Source organism: Schistocerca piceifrons, chromosome 2 (genome assembly GCF_021461385.2).
Source record: "Schistocerca piceifrons isolate TAMUIC-IGC-003096 chromosome 2, iqSchPice1.1, whole genome shotgun sequence".
Lineage (NCBI taxonomy): Eukaryota > Metazoa > Arthropoda > Insecta > Orthoptera > Acrididae > Schistocerca > Schistocerca piceifrons.
This window is the reverse complement of record NC_060139.1, coordinates 452,908,652-452,925,913: the sequence shown is the minus strand read 5'-3', so window position 1 is coordinate 452,925,913 and position 17,262 is coordinate 452,908,652. Positions and strand designations below refer to the sequence as shown.

General features: G+C 39.8%; 1 protein-coding gene across 1 annotated transcript in view; it reads right to left on the bottom strand.

Annotated features, from left to right (window-relative positions):
• Positions 1-17,262, bottom strand: part of LOC124774893 (protein Gawky) — a 277,306-nt gene that overhangs the window by 5,301 nt on the left and 254,743 nt on the right. Inside the window, exon 23 of the mRNA XM_047249552.1 lies at positions 4,884-5,003. Coding sequence (XP_047105508.1) covers positions 4,884-5,003 — 120 coding nt within the window. The remainder of the gene's footprint in view (positions 1-4,883; positions 5,004-17,262) is intronic.

Here is a 17,262-nt window from a genome sequence, read left to right as displayed (position 1 = left end):
GTAAGCAGATAGTGTTAACATGTCAGTCAGCCTAAAGATTTAAAAAAGCAGAAAGATACTGTACTGCAATACAGACAAGAGTGATACCAGTCACATACATTATTGATCATGAAATATTAGAACAAGTCAAATGAAAATGAGAACTACTGAATTTTCTAGAAGAGAACTTTTTTTCTGGCAGTGCCACTACTAGTGGTCAGCTCTTACTCGAAACCCTAACCCAATCGTCATACTGGTCATATGATGGGACATTCAACCAACTATGTTAATTATATGTAATTCAACTATTTATGATCCAAAGACATAACACAATGGTTAGAATAATGTGCAAACATCAGTAATTTAGTTTACTAGAAACTGTAATTTCTCAAATTAATAAAAGTGGCCAACAAAAGTGTAACCATTTACTATGAAACATTTTTGGTGTTATGAATGACAATTTCTACTGTGGTGTTCCACCAAATATAAAATTTAATATTTCGAAAACATATTCCTTTTTTCTCAGCACTGACAATCTCTGTGTGTGCGTGTGTGAATAATGGAATTGTGAGTAAAATTGTTTAATTAATTATTTAAATATTAATACTAATTAATTAATTATTAATAAATACTTGAATGTTCCACTACTCTACAGCCTTTGCAATTCAATAAAGAGTGTCAGTTTGCTACTCAACAGTTGAGACATGTAAAGCCCTTATGAACACTATATGCTGTTGTGCAAAACTAAAGGACGAAATTAACTCTAGCATGATGTTACATTGCTGAGTAACACAGCTCGATGAAACTTGGACCATACATAGAAAGAACTGCTACAGCACAGGATGATTCAAAAAGAAAGAACGGATTTCAATTGTTTATTACAGGCAAACTATAAAACATAGAAACACATTGCTCGTATGTCACTGGATGGATGAAGGCTCAAAATTTTGACACAGCAGCGCTGTTGTTTGTACCAGTATGGCAATTACACTACCAGATAAAACCATTCCGTTTGTGGAAGTCATGCTGAGCCAATCCATTGTTCACGTGCAGTGAGCATTCTGTTGTTGATTCAGCAAGAAGCCACCTACTTGCAAGCAGATTTATGACCGGCAAAAATTTTATTTTGGAAGTTCATTGCATACACAAAGGGAAAAGTACTGGTTGGCCACTACATCTGATGAAAATGTTGTGCTTATCCAATGTGTGTTCCCATGGAGCCCTCAGAAATCGCAAGAGGAGCAGGCCACGAGCTTCAACTTCCTCAACAATATTGTGGCATGTTCTCAGATAATACCTGCACATGAAGCCTTACAAGTTGCAGTTACTGCAGCAATTGTGTCCTGGTGACCATAACAAAAGGTAGGAATTTTGCATTTCAGTTTTCCACGATGTGGCAGAGGACACTTTTTCCTAGCGACTCACCTTTTCAGACAAATCAATGTTTTAACTATCGGATAATGTAAACAGTCATAATGTACAAATTAGGGGGTCACAAAAACATGGCATTGTCATCAAACATGAATGAGACTCAATGAAACTGAATGCATTTTGTGCCGTTTCTGTTCACAAAGTTCATGGATTTTTCTTTTTTGCAGAGGAATCTGTGACAGGAATATCACATGATGGAAGTCGAGACAGATGGTGCATTGTCCTTCCTTGACGTCCTCGTTCGACGGAAAACCAATGGGTACCTCAGCCACAATATGTCTACAGGAAACCGACACACACAGATCGGTTATCTGCACGCTCTCAGCCACCACCATCCGGCACAAAAATGTGGCACTCTGAATACCCTCGTCCATAGTGCTAAAGTCATCTCAGACGCTGAAAGTCTGCCACTAGAACTGAGCCACCTCTGAAAAGTATTCCAGGAAAATGGAAAGAGCAACAGACACGTGTCACAGGCTATATCTGGTGTGACATGCAAGAAACACACCAACAGGGAAGAGAACACTACTGAAGAAGAAAGCAAGAAGCTTGTGTTTTTGCCTTTCTGTGGTACAGTGTTGGGAAAGATTAGCCAGCTCCTGAAGAGATATAACATTTCATCGGTGTTCAGACCCCCAGCAAACATTCGACAGCTCATGAGGCCCGTGAAGGATGATCTAGGGCTTAGAATGCCTGGAGTGTACAAGATACCATGTCAGTGTGGCTGTTACTACGTCGGCCAAACAGTACACACTGTGGAGCAACAACAGACGTAACACATGAGGTGCTTATGCCTACACTATCCAGAAAAATCAGCAGTGGCAGAACATGCCTTAGAAAATAGACACTGAATTCTATTCAACGAAACATCTGTCGTTATGAGAATGAAGGGATTTTGGGGTAGAGTCATGAAAGAAGCTATTGAAATAAAAACCTCTGAAAACACCATCAACAAGGACAGCGGTTTGCAGCTCAGCACAGCCCAGTTAAAACGGGCGCGATGGATGTCGCGTGAAAACATTCCCATATATGGCAAGGAAGAGAGCACTAGTGACGTCACAGCCAGCAGTGTGGCTATATAACAATGCGGCCATGGCGACACAGCAGTCAGTCTTACCACTTGACGACGACTGAAGAGGCTCGTGGCATTTTAATCACCTGATGCAGCTGGAAGCCTGACAGAATTTTATTAATTCATATGGCTGCGAAATCACGCATTCATACATGCTGCAACATTTGTCTCTTCAACTTCAACAAGATTACAATGACTTCATTTTTATGCACAATGGTGACCCATATCATTTTCCCATTGAGGTGAAGCGTTAACTTAACAATACCATCCCACAACATTGAACTGCAAAAGGAGGACAACAAGATCTTGCACTTTTTTCTTGTGGGGGGTACATACAAGACAGAGTCTTTATCTCGTCTATGGCAGCTACTCTCCAAGACCTGGAAATGAAATTGTTGAAGCAATCAATTCAATAAACAGGGACCCGTTGATTTGTATTTGGAATTAAATGGACTACTTTTTGATGTTTCTTGACCAACACATGGTACTAACATTGAGTGCATGGTATGGTATAGTATAGTGTGTGTGTGTGTGTGTGTGTGTGTGTGTGTGTGAACATAAAACTTTGAATCTTTGAAGGTAAATGAAAGAAATATGTAATAACATGAACAGAAATGATCCTTTTATTCGCAGACAATAATTACATTGAAGTCACCGTGAATCACGATGGTCCCCTGAAAATTGAAAATAGTGGGATATGGTTCTTAACAGGGTGTGTGATCACTAAGCATGTCAATGCAGATCTGCAACATACTCCCACACTGGTCACAAGGTTGATAAGGAGTTTTTGTGGTAGTGCATTCCATTCCTCCACCAGCGTGACTGACACCTGCTAGATGTCGTCAGTGCATGTGAATGTGCTGCAATACGCCTCCCCAATGCAATCCACACCTAGTCGATTGGGTTTAAGTTGGGAGAATGGGCAGGCCAGTCCATTCACCAAAAACCCTCTCCTGTACAATGTGTTTGTGCATTGTCATCCATAGAGATGAAGTCAGGGCCGATTGAACCACTGGAAGACACACATGGGGCAAGAGTACAATGTCACAATAATGCTGATTGGCAAGTATACCATGTTCAAGGATTTGGATGTCCATACGCCCATGCAACATTATGGCTCCTCATATCACAACACTTGGACCAACAAAAATGATCATGTTCGACAATGCTGGACATACCCTCACACAGCGAGAGTAAGAACATGTATTGTACCAGAACATTGTCGAACATAATCTGAGGTCATGAGTCCCCTATAACTTGGAACTACTTAAACCTAACCAACCTAAGGACATTACACACATCCATATTTCACTTGTAACCTGGCCACGCTCGCGTGTTAGCCAGGCAGGGAAGCTGCCGCACGTTGTCAGCGGTCTACTCCCGTCCAAGCCCAGCTAAGCGCAATCCGAGCAGGCTAAGGGAGCGTTTTGGAGGTCCACGTGTGGGGTGGCATAACATTGCATAGGCATACTAACCACCACCTGCTTGAACACAGTACTCTCACGAGTCACTGTTATTGTGAGACTGTACTCCTTCCTGACGTGCATGCTTAAGTGTTGCATTCAGCCCTGATTTCATTTCCATGGACGACAATGCGTGACTGCATCAAAGAACGCAGGGGAAGGAGCTCTTGGAATGAGAGGTTACTTGGTGAATGGAATGACCTGTCCACTCCAATGACTTAATTCTCATCAAGCACATGTGGGACGCATTGCGGAAATGCACTGCAACACTTCCACATGCACCGACAACCATCCAGAAGTTGCCAACCGTGCTGGTAGAGGAATGCAAGAACTCGTTTCCATTCTTGTGGCCAGCATTAAGCATACTGCATAGCATGCACTGCCATTCATGACGATCATGCACCCTTTTAAGAACTATGTCTCATGTTTTGTAATGTCCAGGAGGTGATCATGAATCGCAGTAGCTTTGTTGTATTTATTGTATTTGAAATTAAAAGTATCATTTCCATTTGTCTCATTGCATATTTATCTCATTTATCTTCTTTATTATAATGTAGCAGAGGCACATCAAGCAAAAGTTACTTTCATCCTTTTTTGCACACCACTGTACACAATGATTCACTGTAGAGTCACAGAGGAGTATTACATATAACTAACACTGTGGAAATCAAGTGAGCATGGTAACAATGGTGTTATACTAGTGCCATATCTGTATCAGGTTTATTATTTAAACATAAACAGATGTTTAACAACTGGAACTCTAATGAATCTCTCAATCAGGTCGTCCTTTTATAACACTCAAATACATGGTTTTAAATGAAGCAGCAACCATTCATATATATTTAAGATGTTGAATATAAAAATGAATTATTCCCCAAACACACACACACACACACACACACACACACACAAAGATTAAGCAAATTGGATTTACTCACTTTATTAGCCTCTTCACGTGTAGAATACTTGGCAAGAGCAATTCCATGATTCAGGTACAAATGAAAACTGAGCAAAGGACCATGTTGCACACAAAGTGTCTTTAGTGTTGAGCCATCAATCTACAAGAAGAAGAAGAAGAATACAATAATTAATATGGAGTGTCACAATTGACTCAAATATTGATTCTTTGACATACATGTATAAAGAACGACGTGGAGTTGACTGAGCCTTGACTTATTATTACGGGCAGAAAAAAAAGCTAAAGGCAAAAATCAAATTGGTAACTATTTACTTAATTACCGAGAAATGATCCACTGACTATGGACCATAAGATGGGGGAAATAACAACTGCACACACTGACAGTGTAAAAAGCGAGCAACAAATGATGTGTAATTTTCATGCAGCCTAGAGCTTACAGAAGTGTGCAGATGTTGGATTGTGGCACAAGGTTATTGTGAAAGGTGTGGGAAGTATCTTGGATCATCAGTCAAACTTCTTTAACTCTTAAGGTTCTGCAGCACCCTTAGACCTTCATCATCAACCAACAGTGATTTCTAGAATATACCCTCCACGTCCACTTGGTACTAAATAACTACCCCAATCACAAAGAAAACATACATGATCAAGGGGAAGAACTTACAAGAGAATATAGATGTGATTTGTTGCGTGACCCAAGTTGGGCCCAATTTATTGCATTAAAAAAAAAAAAAGACACAAACTCAGCTCAATATGTGTGCACGAGTGATCATATTCACACCTGACTGTTCACATTGGGTAATGGTATGGTACGTGCGACTGGTTGAAGGAGGGGGAAACCGCTTTCCCAATTTTCACACTGTAAAAACTTTATAAGGTGTCTACGGCTATGACACATTGTTTCTTGAATTATTTTTTTATTAGAAGTTTTAATTTCCTCGTGAAAAAAGAAAACAGCTACTTTTCATTTCATGTGATTTTTTGCACATTTCTCAATTGGTTTTGAAGAAAGTACGTGGTTTAAAAATCTGAAATTTTTGCGCTTGGTAGTGTGGGACCTTAGATCTTTAACAAATCACCCACCTTTTCACAATTCATAATAGTCATTGTTAAACGACGATATTTGTCAAGAATGTGCACTGATTTACAAATGTTGTATTTGTAAAGTGTGGTAGGGTGCAACTAACTATTCACAATGTTTTAGACTATACATTAATGCTCGTGCAACAGAGCTAAAAATACAAAAGTGTTTCTGAAATGGTAGTGAGTGACAATGATACCTGTCTTCTTTCACAAGTAAATGCAAGTCATTAAATGAAACAATGGAAAATCCAGGATGGAATAGTGAGAATATTATGAAAAGGACTGATTGCTACTCACCATATAGCAGAGACATCGAGTTGCAAACAGGAACAGCAAAAAGACTGTCAAACAAGTAAGCTTTCAGCCTGTGTGTGTGTGTGTGTGTGTGTGTGTGTGTGCACATTGTCTATTCTGATGAAGGCCTTTTTGGCCAAAAGTTTACTTGTTTGAGTCTTTTTGTTGTGCCTATAAGCAAATCAGAATCTTCGCTATATGGTGAGTAGCAATTCATCCTTTTCACAGTATTGAGTTATAGAATGACTTCAATGCTGTGGAGTATAAGTCAAAGGAGCTCGCTCAGGTTTAGTATAGTGTCAAAGATTGCAGTAAAGAAAATCAATTTACTAGCTATCAACGTAGGCAAAATATCAGACCCTCGTAAGATTTAAATCATTCATATTCAGAACACTACAAATTTTTCCCTTAACAACTCTTGCATCAGGCTTCAGGGAAGTTGAACGCCTGCCAGAGGAAATGGACATGATGGCCGTCGGAGACCACAGTATTGCCGCAGCACTGTGCTCTCACAGTGAGTGTACCACCCATCTTGCAACCAGTATAAACACAGCCACCCAGTGAACTGTATTCAATAACAACGTTGCTTCACACTTGATTATTTTCTCAGGCTGTGCTTCAGATTCTCTCTCTCTCTCTCTCTCTCTTTCTCTCTCTCTCTCTCTCTCTCTATTGTAGATGTAGATTTACTTGATCTTAGGACATAATTGTGGAGAGGGTTTCTGATTTGCACTTCTTTGTTGCATAGGTTGATTTGGGCTTGTCTTAGTCTGTGTCTTGTCCACAGTCAGCTAGCAGTGTTTATCTAGACTACTGCTTGGGATTGTGTTCTCTTCCGCAGGAGGCCCTTCCGCCATGTGGCTTCACTCATTTCTCTCTTGGATTCTGACACATATGAATGGCTAATATCCAGCTACTCATGGATATAGCAGCGACAAATGGTGACACTGTAAAGTCATCTGCTACAGTGTTACAGTAGCCAACTCGTTATATCATAAAAGACACACAGTTAATTTTTTCCATACCTTACAATTAAGTGGAATATATATTTTGTATATGAAACTAGAAGAGGAGGGTAAATTAGTGTAAGATTAGACTTTGCTGTGGATTGACTATAATAAAAGCTTGGGAGATTTTATTTAACTCCTTTCTAGCTGGAAATGGAAAAAGTAGATGCCACAAATAGAAGTACATTTACAGACATTACTGCGTCTAAGGTGATTCCTGAAGAGGGGCAGCAGCCTTTTCAGTAGTTGCAAGGGCAACAGTCTGGATGATTGACTGATCTGGCCTTGTAACAATAACCAAAACGGCCTTGCTGTGCTGGTACTGCGAACGGCTGAAAGCAAGGGGAAACTACAGCCGTAATTTTTCCCGAGTGCATGCAGCTTTACTGTATGATTACATGATGATGGCGTCCTGTTGGGTAAAATATTCCGGAGGTAAAATAGTCCCCCATTCGGATCTCCGGGCGGGGACTACTCAAGAGGATGTCGCTATCAGGAGAAAGAAAACTGGCGTTCTACGGATCGGAGCGTGGAATGTCAGATCCCTTAATCGGGCAGGTAGGTTAGAAAATTTAAAAAGAGAAATGGATAGGTTGAAGTTAGATATAGTGGGAATTAGTGAAGTTCGGTGGCAGGAGGAACAAGACTTCTGGTCAGGTGACTACAGGGTTATAAACACAAAATCAAATAGGGGTAATGCAGGAGTAGGTTTAATAATGAATAGGAAAATAGGAATCCGGGTAAGCTACTACAAACAGCATAGTGAACGCATTATTGTGGCCAAGATAGATACGAAGCCCACACCTACTACAGTAGTACAAGTTTATATGCCAACTAGCTCTGCAGATGACGAAGAAATTGAAGAAATGTATGATGAAATAAAAGAAATTATTCAGATTGTGAAGGGAGACGAAAATTTAATAGTCATGGGTGACTGGAATTCGAGTGTAGGAAAAGGGAGAGAAGGAAACATAGTAGGTGAATATGGATTGGGGGACAGAAATGAAAGAGGAAGCCGCCTGGTAGAATTTTGCACAGAGCACAACATAATCATAACTAACACTTGGTTTAAGAATCATGAAAGAAGGTTGTATACATGGAAGAACCCTGGAGATACTAAAAGGTATCAGATAGATTATATAATGGTAAGACAGAGATTTAGGAACCAGGTTTTAAATTGTAAGACATTTCCAGGGGCAGATGTGGACTCTGACCACAATCTATTGGTTATGACCTGTAGATTAAAACTGAAGAAACTGCAAAAAGGTGGGAATTTAAGGAGATGGGACCTGGATAAACTAAAAGAACCAGAGGTTGTACAGAGATTCAGGGAGAGCATAAGGGAGCAATTGACAGGAATGGGGGAAATAAATACAGTAGAAGAAGAGTGGGTAGCTTTGAGGGATGAAGTAGTGAAGGCAGCAGAGGATCAAGTAGGTAAAAAGACGAGGGCTAGTAGAAATCCTTGGGTAACAGAAGAAATATTGAATTTAATTGATGAAAGGAGAAAATATAAAAATGCAGTAAGTGAAACAGGCAAAAAGGAATACAAACGTCTCAAAAATGAGATCGACAGGAAGTGCAAAATGGCTAAGCAGGGATGGCTAGAGGACAAATGTAAGGATGTAGAGGCCTATCTCACTAGGGGTAAGATAGATACCGCCTACAGGAAAATTAAAGAGACCTTTGGAGATAAGAGAACGACTTGTATGAATATCAAGAGCTCAGATGGAAACCCAGCTCTAAGCAAAGAAGGGAAAGCAGAAAGGTGGAAGGAGTATATAGAGGGTCTATACAAGGGCGATGTACTTGAGGACAATATTATGGAAATGGAAGAGGATGTAGATGAAGATGAAATGGGAGATACGATACTGCGTGAAGAGTTTGACAGAGCACTGAAAGACCTGAGTCGAAACAAGGCCCCCGGAGTAGACAATATTCCATTGGAACTACTGACGGCCGTGGGAGAGCCTGTCCTGACAAAACTCTACCATCTAGTGAGCAAGATGTATGAAACAGGCGAAATACCCTCAGACTTCAAGAAGAATATAATAATTCCAATCCCAAAGAAAGCAGGTGTTGACAGATGTAAAAATTACCGAACTATCAGCTTAATAAGTCACAGCTGCAAAATACTAACACGAATTCTTTACAGATGAATGGAAAAACTAGTAGAAGCCAACCTCGGGGAAGATCAGTTTGGATTCCGTAGAAACACTGGAACACGTGAGGCAATACTGACCTTACGACTTATCTTAGAAGAAAGATTAAGGAAAGGCAAACCTACGTTTCTAGCATTTGTAGACTTAGAGAAAGCTTTTGACAATGTTGACTGGAATACTCTCTTTCAAATTCTAAAGGTGGCAGGGGTAAAATACAGGGAGCGAAAGGCTATTTACAATTTGTACAGAAACCAGATGGCAGTTATAAGAGTCGAGGGACATGAAAGGGAAGCAGTGGTTGGGAAGGGAGTAAGACAGGGTTGTAGCCTCTCCCCGATGTTGTTCAATCTGTATATTGAGCAAGCAGTAAAGGAAACAAAAGAAAAATTCAGAGTAGGTATTAAAATTCATGGAGAAGAAATAAAAACTTTGAGGTTCGCCGATGACATTGTAATTCTGTCAGAGACAGCAAAGGACTTGGAAGAGCAGTTGAATGGAATGGACAGTGTCTTGAAAGGAGGATATAAGATGAACATCAACAAAAGCAAAACAAGGATAATGGAATGTAGTCGAATTAAGTCGGGTGATGCTGAGGGAATTAGATTAGGAAATGAGGCACTTAAAGTAGTAAAGGAGTTTTGCTATTTGGGGAGCAAAATAACGGATGATGGTCGAAGTAGAGAGGATATAAAATGTAGGCTGGCAATGGCAAGGAAAGCGTTTCTGAAGAAGAGAAATTTGTTAACATCCAGTATTGATTTAAGTGTCAGGAAGTCATTTCTGAAAGTATTCGTATGGAGTGTAGCCATGTATGGAAGTGAAACATGGACGATAAATAGTTTGGACAAGAAGAGAATAGAAGCTTTCGAAATGTGGTGCTACAGAAGAATGCTGAAGATTAGATGGACAGATCACATAACTAATGAGGAAGTATTGAATAGGATTGGGGAGAAGCGAACTTTGTGGCACAACTTGACCAGAAGAAGGGATCGGTTGGTGAAAGCAAGGCCATGTGGAAATGCCTCGATGTACTTTTCCCTGAATCACCCAATCTCATTTTGCCAAGATTTTTAAAGTAGTTCTCTGTAAATCCGTCTGAGGTATTTCCTTTTCAATGTCACCATTCTAAATGTTATAATATTTAAAGGCTGTAAGAAAATATGCCCCTTTAGTTCCCTAGTGTTACACAACTCTGAAAATAGTGGTCTATGTATACATGTATTTTAATAACAAAATCAAGGAAAAAACTTTACATGTACCATTACAATATTTGTAAATTTTCTTCACCAATTATGAAAGACCTTCTCCTTTCTCTAATAAAATATGAAATTGTGCAGTGACAGTTATCACAAAAACAGATTCAACAAGAATGAGGAGAGCTCTTGTGAAGTTTGCAAGATGGGAGACAAAGTACTGGCGGAGTTGAAGCTGTGAGGACAGGTCGGAATCATGCTTGGGTAGCTCAGTCAGTATAGCACTTGCCAATGAAAGGCAAGGGTCACGAGTTCAAGTCTCGGCCTGGCACAGTTTTAAGCTGCCAGGAAGTTTCATTCTGAATGTCACTGGTGGGACACAACCTGGTCGCTAATGTGTACACTGTCTAAAGGCCGGCTGATGACCACCGAACATATATGGCTTAATGTAAGGAAAAGAACACGCTAGATTCTTAACATTTACAATGAACAGGTCAAGATTATTCCAGTGTGTTTATGTTATTTGCCTAGCAAAATGTGACATCATAATGATGAATTCCAAACAGGAATCCAGCAGGATCTCCAGTCACTACTCAAATCCTTAGGCCCATGCCAGAAGTCCATCTCTCTACTCACCCCTACCACTCACTGCACTCCTACCTTGTACATGCTTCCTAAAGTCCATAAACCTAAAACCTAACACCCCCCCCCCCCCCCCCCCCCCGAGAGAATCTCTGCTCTCATAGATCAACACCTTCAACCTATTACTCAGAACCAACCCTCCTATATAAAAGATACCAACCATTTCCTCCACTGACTCACCGCAGTTCCTGTCCCTTTACCACACAGTGCCCTGCTCGTCACTATTGATGCCACCTCCGTGTACACTAACATTGCTAATGCCCATGGCCTTACCACTATTTAACACTACCTTTCCCAATGCCCGATGGATTACAAACAAAAAAACCTCTTTCTTAGTCGCCATTACCAACTATATCCTCGCTCACAATTACTTCTCCTTTGAAGGCATTACCTACAAACAAATCCAGGGTACAGCTACAGGCAACCGCATGGCACCATCCTATGCCAACTTATCATGGACCATCTAAAGGAAACCTTCCTAAACACCCAGAATCCTAAACCCCTCACCTGTTCAGATTAACTGATGACATCTTTGCTATCTGGATTGAAGGTGAGGACACCCTATCCATATTCCTCCAGCAAGAACCTCAACAACTTCTCCCCCATTTGCTTCACCTCGTCCTACTCAACCCAACAAGCCACCTTCTTAGACGTTGACCGCCAACCCCGAAGATAGCTAGATCAGTACCTCCATCCATATCAAACCTACTAACCACCAGCATTACCTCCACTTTGACAGCTGCCACCCATTCCATACTGAGATGTCCCTTCCGTACAGCTTAGCCGTGGTTGTTGCATCTGCAGTGATGAGCAGTCCCTCTCGAAATATACAGAAGGTCTCACTGAAGCCTTCACTGAGCATAATTATCCTTCCAACATTGTACAAAAATAAATTTCCTATGCTTTGTCTTTCCAGTCTCTCACCAGCTTCCAACGTCTCACTGTGCGGCCACAGAGGAGCGTTCCCCTTTTAACTCAGTATCACCCAGGAATCTAACAACTGAATTACATTCTCCGCCAGGATATCGACAACCTCTCATTGTGTCCTGAAATGAGAAATGTCCTACCCACTATCCTTCCCAGCCCTCCCACAGTGGTATTCTGCCGTACACTGAATCTACACAATACACTTGTCCATCCCTACACAACCCCTGCTCCAAGCCCCCTACCTCATGGCTCATATCCCTGTGATAGACCTAGATGCAAGACCTGTCCCAACACCACATACACCAACCTGATCACGATCACCACCTGCCCCATCGAAGGCAGGGCTATCTGTGAAACAAGCCATCTAATTTACAAGCTAAACTGCAACCACTGTACTGCTTTCTATGTGGGTACAACAACTAACTAGTTGTCTGTCTGCATGCATGAATGGTCACCGACAAACTGTAGCCAAGAACAAGTGGACCACCCTGTGGCAGAGCATGCCACCCAACACGACATCCTTCGTTTCAATGAAAGCTTCACAGCCTGCACTGTATGGATCCTTCCCACCAACAGCAGCTTTTCTGAATTGCACAGGTGGGAACTTTGCCTGCAACATATCCTATGTTCCCGTAAAACTCCATTCCTCAACCTACATTAGTCGCTGTCCTCACCCATCCAGCCCCTTCCCTGCTCCCATTCCAGCACTACACAGCCGCTATTCCACCACCATACCCAGTCTTTTATTTATTTATCTCTATTTCTCTCCTTTTCCGCCCCCCCCCCCCCCCACCTCTCCCCTGCCCGTCGCTCAACCTGCAGCACTTCACTGTCTGCCATCCCCATCATACTATCCCTCACCGTCCCCACCCCCGCCTCCTCCCTTCCCCCACCCAGTCACTACTCCCATCGTGCACTGGTCCTGCTGCTTGCAGCATGCTTTCAGTTCGTTGAGACTGCAGCTTGTGTGTGTTTGTGTTGCTGACAAAGCCCATTGGCCGAAAACTAAGTTCAAGAATCTTTTTGTTATGCCTATCTGTGACTCAGCATCTCCGCTATATGGTGAGTAGCAACTTTCCTACTCAGAATATTGTTATGTTCCGTCCTGGATTTTCCATTGTTTGAAACAGGAGGAAAGTTTATATTAAGAAAAAAGTAATATCAATCAAATCAACATGCCTTGTAACGTCCTTCAGTTTATATTATGAATGTATATTTTTCGTTCACTTGGAGAGCTCATACACTGAGGCATTAGAAAGAGTCTGAAACATCTGGACATTTTATTGCTGCTCTGATAAATTAAATACACTGGCTAAGCCATATGGGATTGGAGCAGAAAATTTGTGAAGCATAGAGGAGAGCAGTTTCTGCAGCATGCGGATCTGCAACTGGCTGGTGGGTGATAAAGAAACACCAGATATTAGTTGTTTGGTTTCAGTCAATTTTGCTGCTAATAAATACATGTCATGCTTCATATTGTCCATTGCAAGCCTTTCAATATAAAGCCTGTACATCAATTTTGCTGTTTTTATATGGAAATATCTTTTCTATTGCCCTCACAGGGCTGTCTAGATTTCCTTCCATCCTTTCCCACCAAAAACAAATAAATTTGAAGTAGTTGCCTGGTTCTGAAGAAAGAACCTTGGCATTAGTAGCTAAAAATGCTGACCACTGTACCATGCAGTCAGACAGTGTGTGCAATTGTGATATTAGTTTTTAGTGTTTTGGCATTGTAAGACTTTTAAGGCTGTGTATCAAGCCAAGAATGTGAGAGGTATTAGTGACAGATGATGAAATTGAAAATATAATAATTTGAACAAAACAGCAAATGATGAACAGCCAATCCAGTAGAAAATAGCGGCATCAGTGGGGATGGTAGTTTTATGGATACTGCCAATGAAGTGTAGTTAGCAGCTGATGTGAGAAATATTGTATGTTCTGCTTCTGTTCTTGTTCTAAACAGGCTCATCGTTCAGTGGTGTGCAGACATATAGGGCACTACAGCACTCCACACATAAGAGTACTGGAGTGTATGCTGTTGCAGCTAACCTCCCCGCTTCTTGGGTGCAAATACGACAGTGCTGCCACCACGGTCAGGTTACAAGTTTGGTTTGCTGAGTAGTATATTATTGGTGGTAAATATTTATGTAATAGTGCTTACTGTGCTACTTGTATATATTAATTATATTTATGGGATGATTACTTTTGTTTTAAATGTACAAAGAATGATCATGCCCAAGACTGTAAAGTTATCACGGGCAAATAAGGATTATTACTACTACTAGTGTTAGTATTTATTTGTATGATGATACTAAATTAAAAATTCACAATGTGCATACTCTGGCAGGAAATGCAGTATACTTAACAAACTTTCAAGAGATTAGAAAAGCAGCAGGGGCCATTCCACGCCAAAGTGCGCAACAATTCAATGATTTGTGACCCTCTATTTCAGATTTCCACAAAACTTTGCACATTTGCTTACACTTATAATGTAAGAACTTATGCAAAATCTTTTTGGTCTCAGACTACAACTTTATTTTATATCAAATTTTAAATGTAGTGATACTCTGATAACTGGGCTCTGCAAGAATGTCAGTTCAAAATGGTACTTATAAATGCCCATAACTCAGGTGTTCATGGAGCTTTTGACTTGGAATTTTTTTCAGAAGTTAAGTAAAGCATATAGTTAACAGATATCCAGTTATTGAAGCAGTAAAGATAAAAAAAGAAAATTAACAAAAATTAATGTGTCAATTTCTGGTTACAGAAAAATTGCGAGGATGTGGAAAAATGCTTATAATCACATTTCTTCAACTTGCTGGGAACCTAATTTTGGTTTTAAATAACCCCTAGATTGTAAGCTTTCTAATAAAATAAAAATTTTAATTGGTCTTCTGCTAATTGACACAGACATATGAAATCAAAATACTTGTTGCTGTAATTAAAAGGCTCATTTTAAATAACTTCATCTACTCACTGCCTTCTGCCTCAGGTGCAAGGGTATCAAATTAGCATATTTAACTCAATCTAAGCAGGCAACTTAATTTTAAGTGTGAAAATTTATTTCCTTTCATTTGACTAATTCAGTAATTTTTTAAAGACAATAATATATATGATTTGTGTGTTTAGCCAATCACTTGCTCACAGTGATAAACTAGTGTTGTTAGATACCAGTAGCTTGTTTCTTTACAGGCATCAAAACAATGCAACAATTGCTGAAATTCATGGTTGAGAATAAGTGGCATGCAACAATTAATCTATCTGGCCTCAGTTGCTCTCTGTCTTTCTGTGAGACAGGTCATATCTGTTTGCGGGGCAGCCCTATCATTCCATTTGTATAAAGTATGCTTCACGTGAATTGGTGCTCAGTTAATTCCAATGGAAAATGTGAATTATTGCACTGTTGAAAAATTACTAAAAAACACCACATCATTTGACAACCTATACCTCAGTAAAAACTTTACAAAAAATAGAAGAGCTGAGTGAAGATTAACAAGATTTGATATTGCTGTGATCCAGTGTAAGCTTTCCACAAGATCAAGAAAGTGCTACTATATGTGGACATCACAGATATTATTACTTAAAAGTTTCTGAAAGTCATCAAGGAACTTCTTGTGATCCTTTCATAAAAACACAAACAGTTTAAAAAATCTTTTGAGGTCAGTTTGCTTGTTTTTGTCTAAAAACATTAAGTGCCAAAAGAATATAAGTAAAGATAGGCCGAACACTGTGCACAACATTTGTAAGATTTGTGAACAAAAAAGTAGAAATGAAAGTCATGCAAATGACCTGGAGGTGACATTTCACGAATCAGTACTAAAAAGTCAAAGAATTGAGGATGCAAATAAAACTTTACATGATTTAGGGTGCTCTCCCTTAAAACTTCACTCCATTCAAAACCACAGCAGGGCCTGATAAAGCAAAAAGAAAGTAGAATAAGTGGAGCATGTTTTGGAAAGAAAAGTGTTCCGTGCATTAGACTGCCGAATTGAACACACTGACCGTAGAGAAGAAAAATCTGATGATGAAATTGTTAAGAAAGCCAAAGATTTTGATGCCATGATATTGATAACGAAAGAAAAAGTGGCTAGTGTAACAGTACCTGAAAAAATTCAAAGTTTGACTAGCTCCACCCTCCTGGTCAAAAGAAAACAATCAGAATTCAATGTTAGTGAGAATGTGGTTCGACAAGCAAGGTAAATGAAAAAAAGAAATGGGTATTTAATCATACCAAGACGGAGAAAAGTTATTGCTGATGAAGTGTTCAAGATTATCACCAATTTCTACCAAAATGATGAATATACTCAAATGTTACCAGGAGCAAATGACACAGTCAGCATTTAGAAAGAATCCAAACATTAACACAGAAAAAGCTTTAAAAATTTGTAGGAGCACCAAAACTATTTTTCTACTGAGGCTGAGCATTTCTTTTTTGCTACTAGCAACTGTAAATCAGTGTGTGACAGTTTGAGAGGAACTATAAAACATATACTGAGAAGAGTTACCCTTCAACTAGTGGATGATGCGCAAACAACAACTGCATCTGGTGTTTACGATTTCTGCTATGCTAATATTGACATATTTTTTTCCCTTCTTAAAGAAAGTCAATGTAGATTTCCTACGCAAAAATCTCGAGAAGAGATTTTTGACAACCCGCACAATACCACGTAGGAGGAATTTTCACCATAACAAACCACTTTTTTGTGATTCTTTAGAGATTAGATGAGTAACTTCTTCTGAAAAGCCTTCCTTGATTTTTTTCATTCAATGAAAATGTCCCACAATGGACATGCACTCGTTCTCAACAAAATTCCTTTGTAGCAGCTGTATGTGATGACAGGGAAGGCGGCGTTTAACTACTATTTCTCCACCCCCCTGGACCAGCATTGTCATTCTTTTGGCCTGAGAAGGAAGTCTCTTATTTTGTGTATTTGGAAAACATTTTCTGTGCTGTTGGTGTACCTAAATCAACATCATTAGGTTGAATGTATTACTTTAATGAAAAATATATGAAGTTAACAGAATATAATCTGAACAATGATGTGATATATATTAAATGAACATCCAACATCTATCAAAACTCAGGGTGCTGC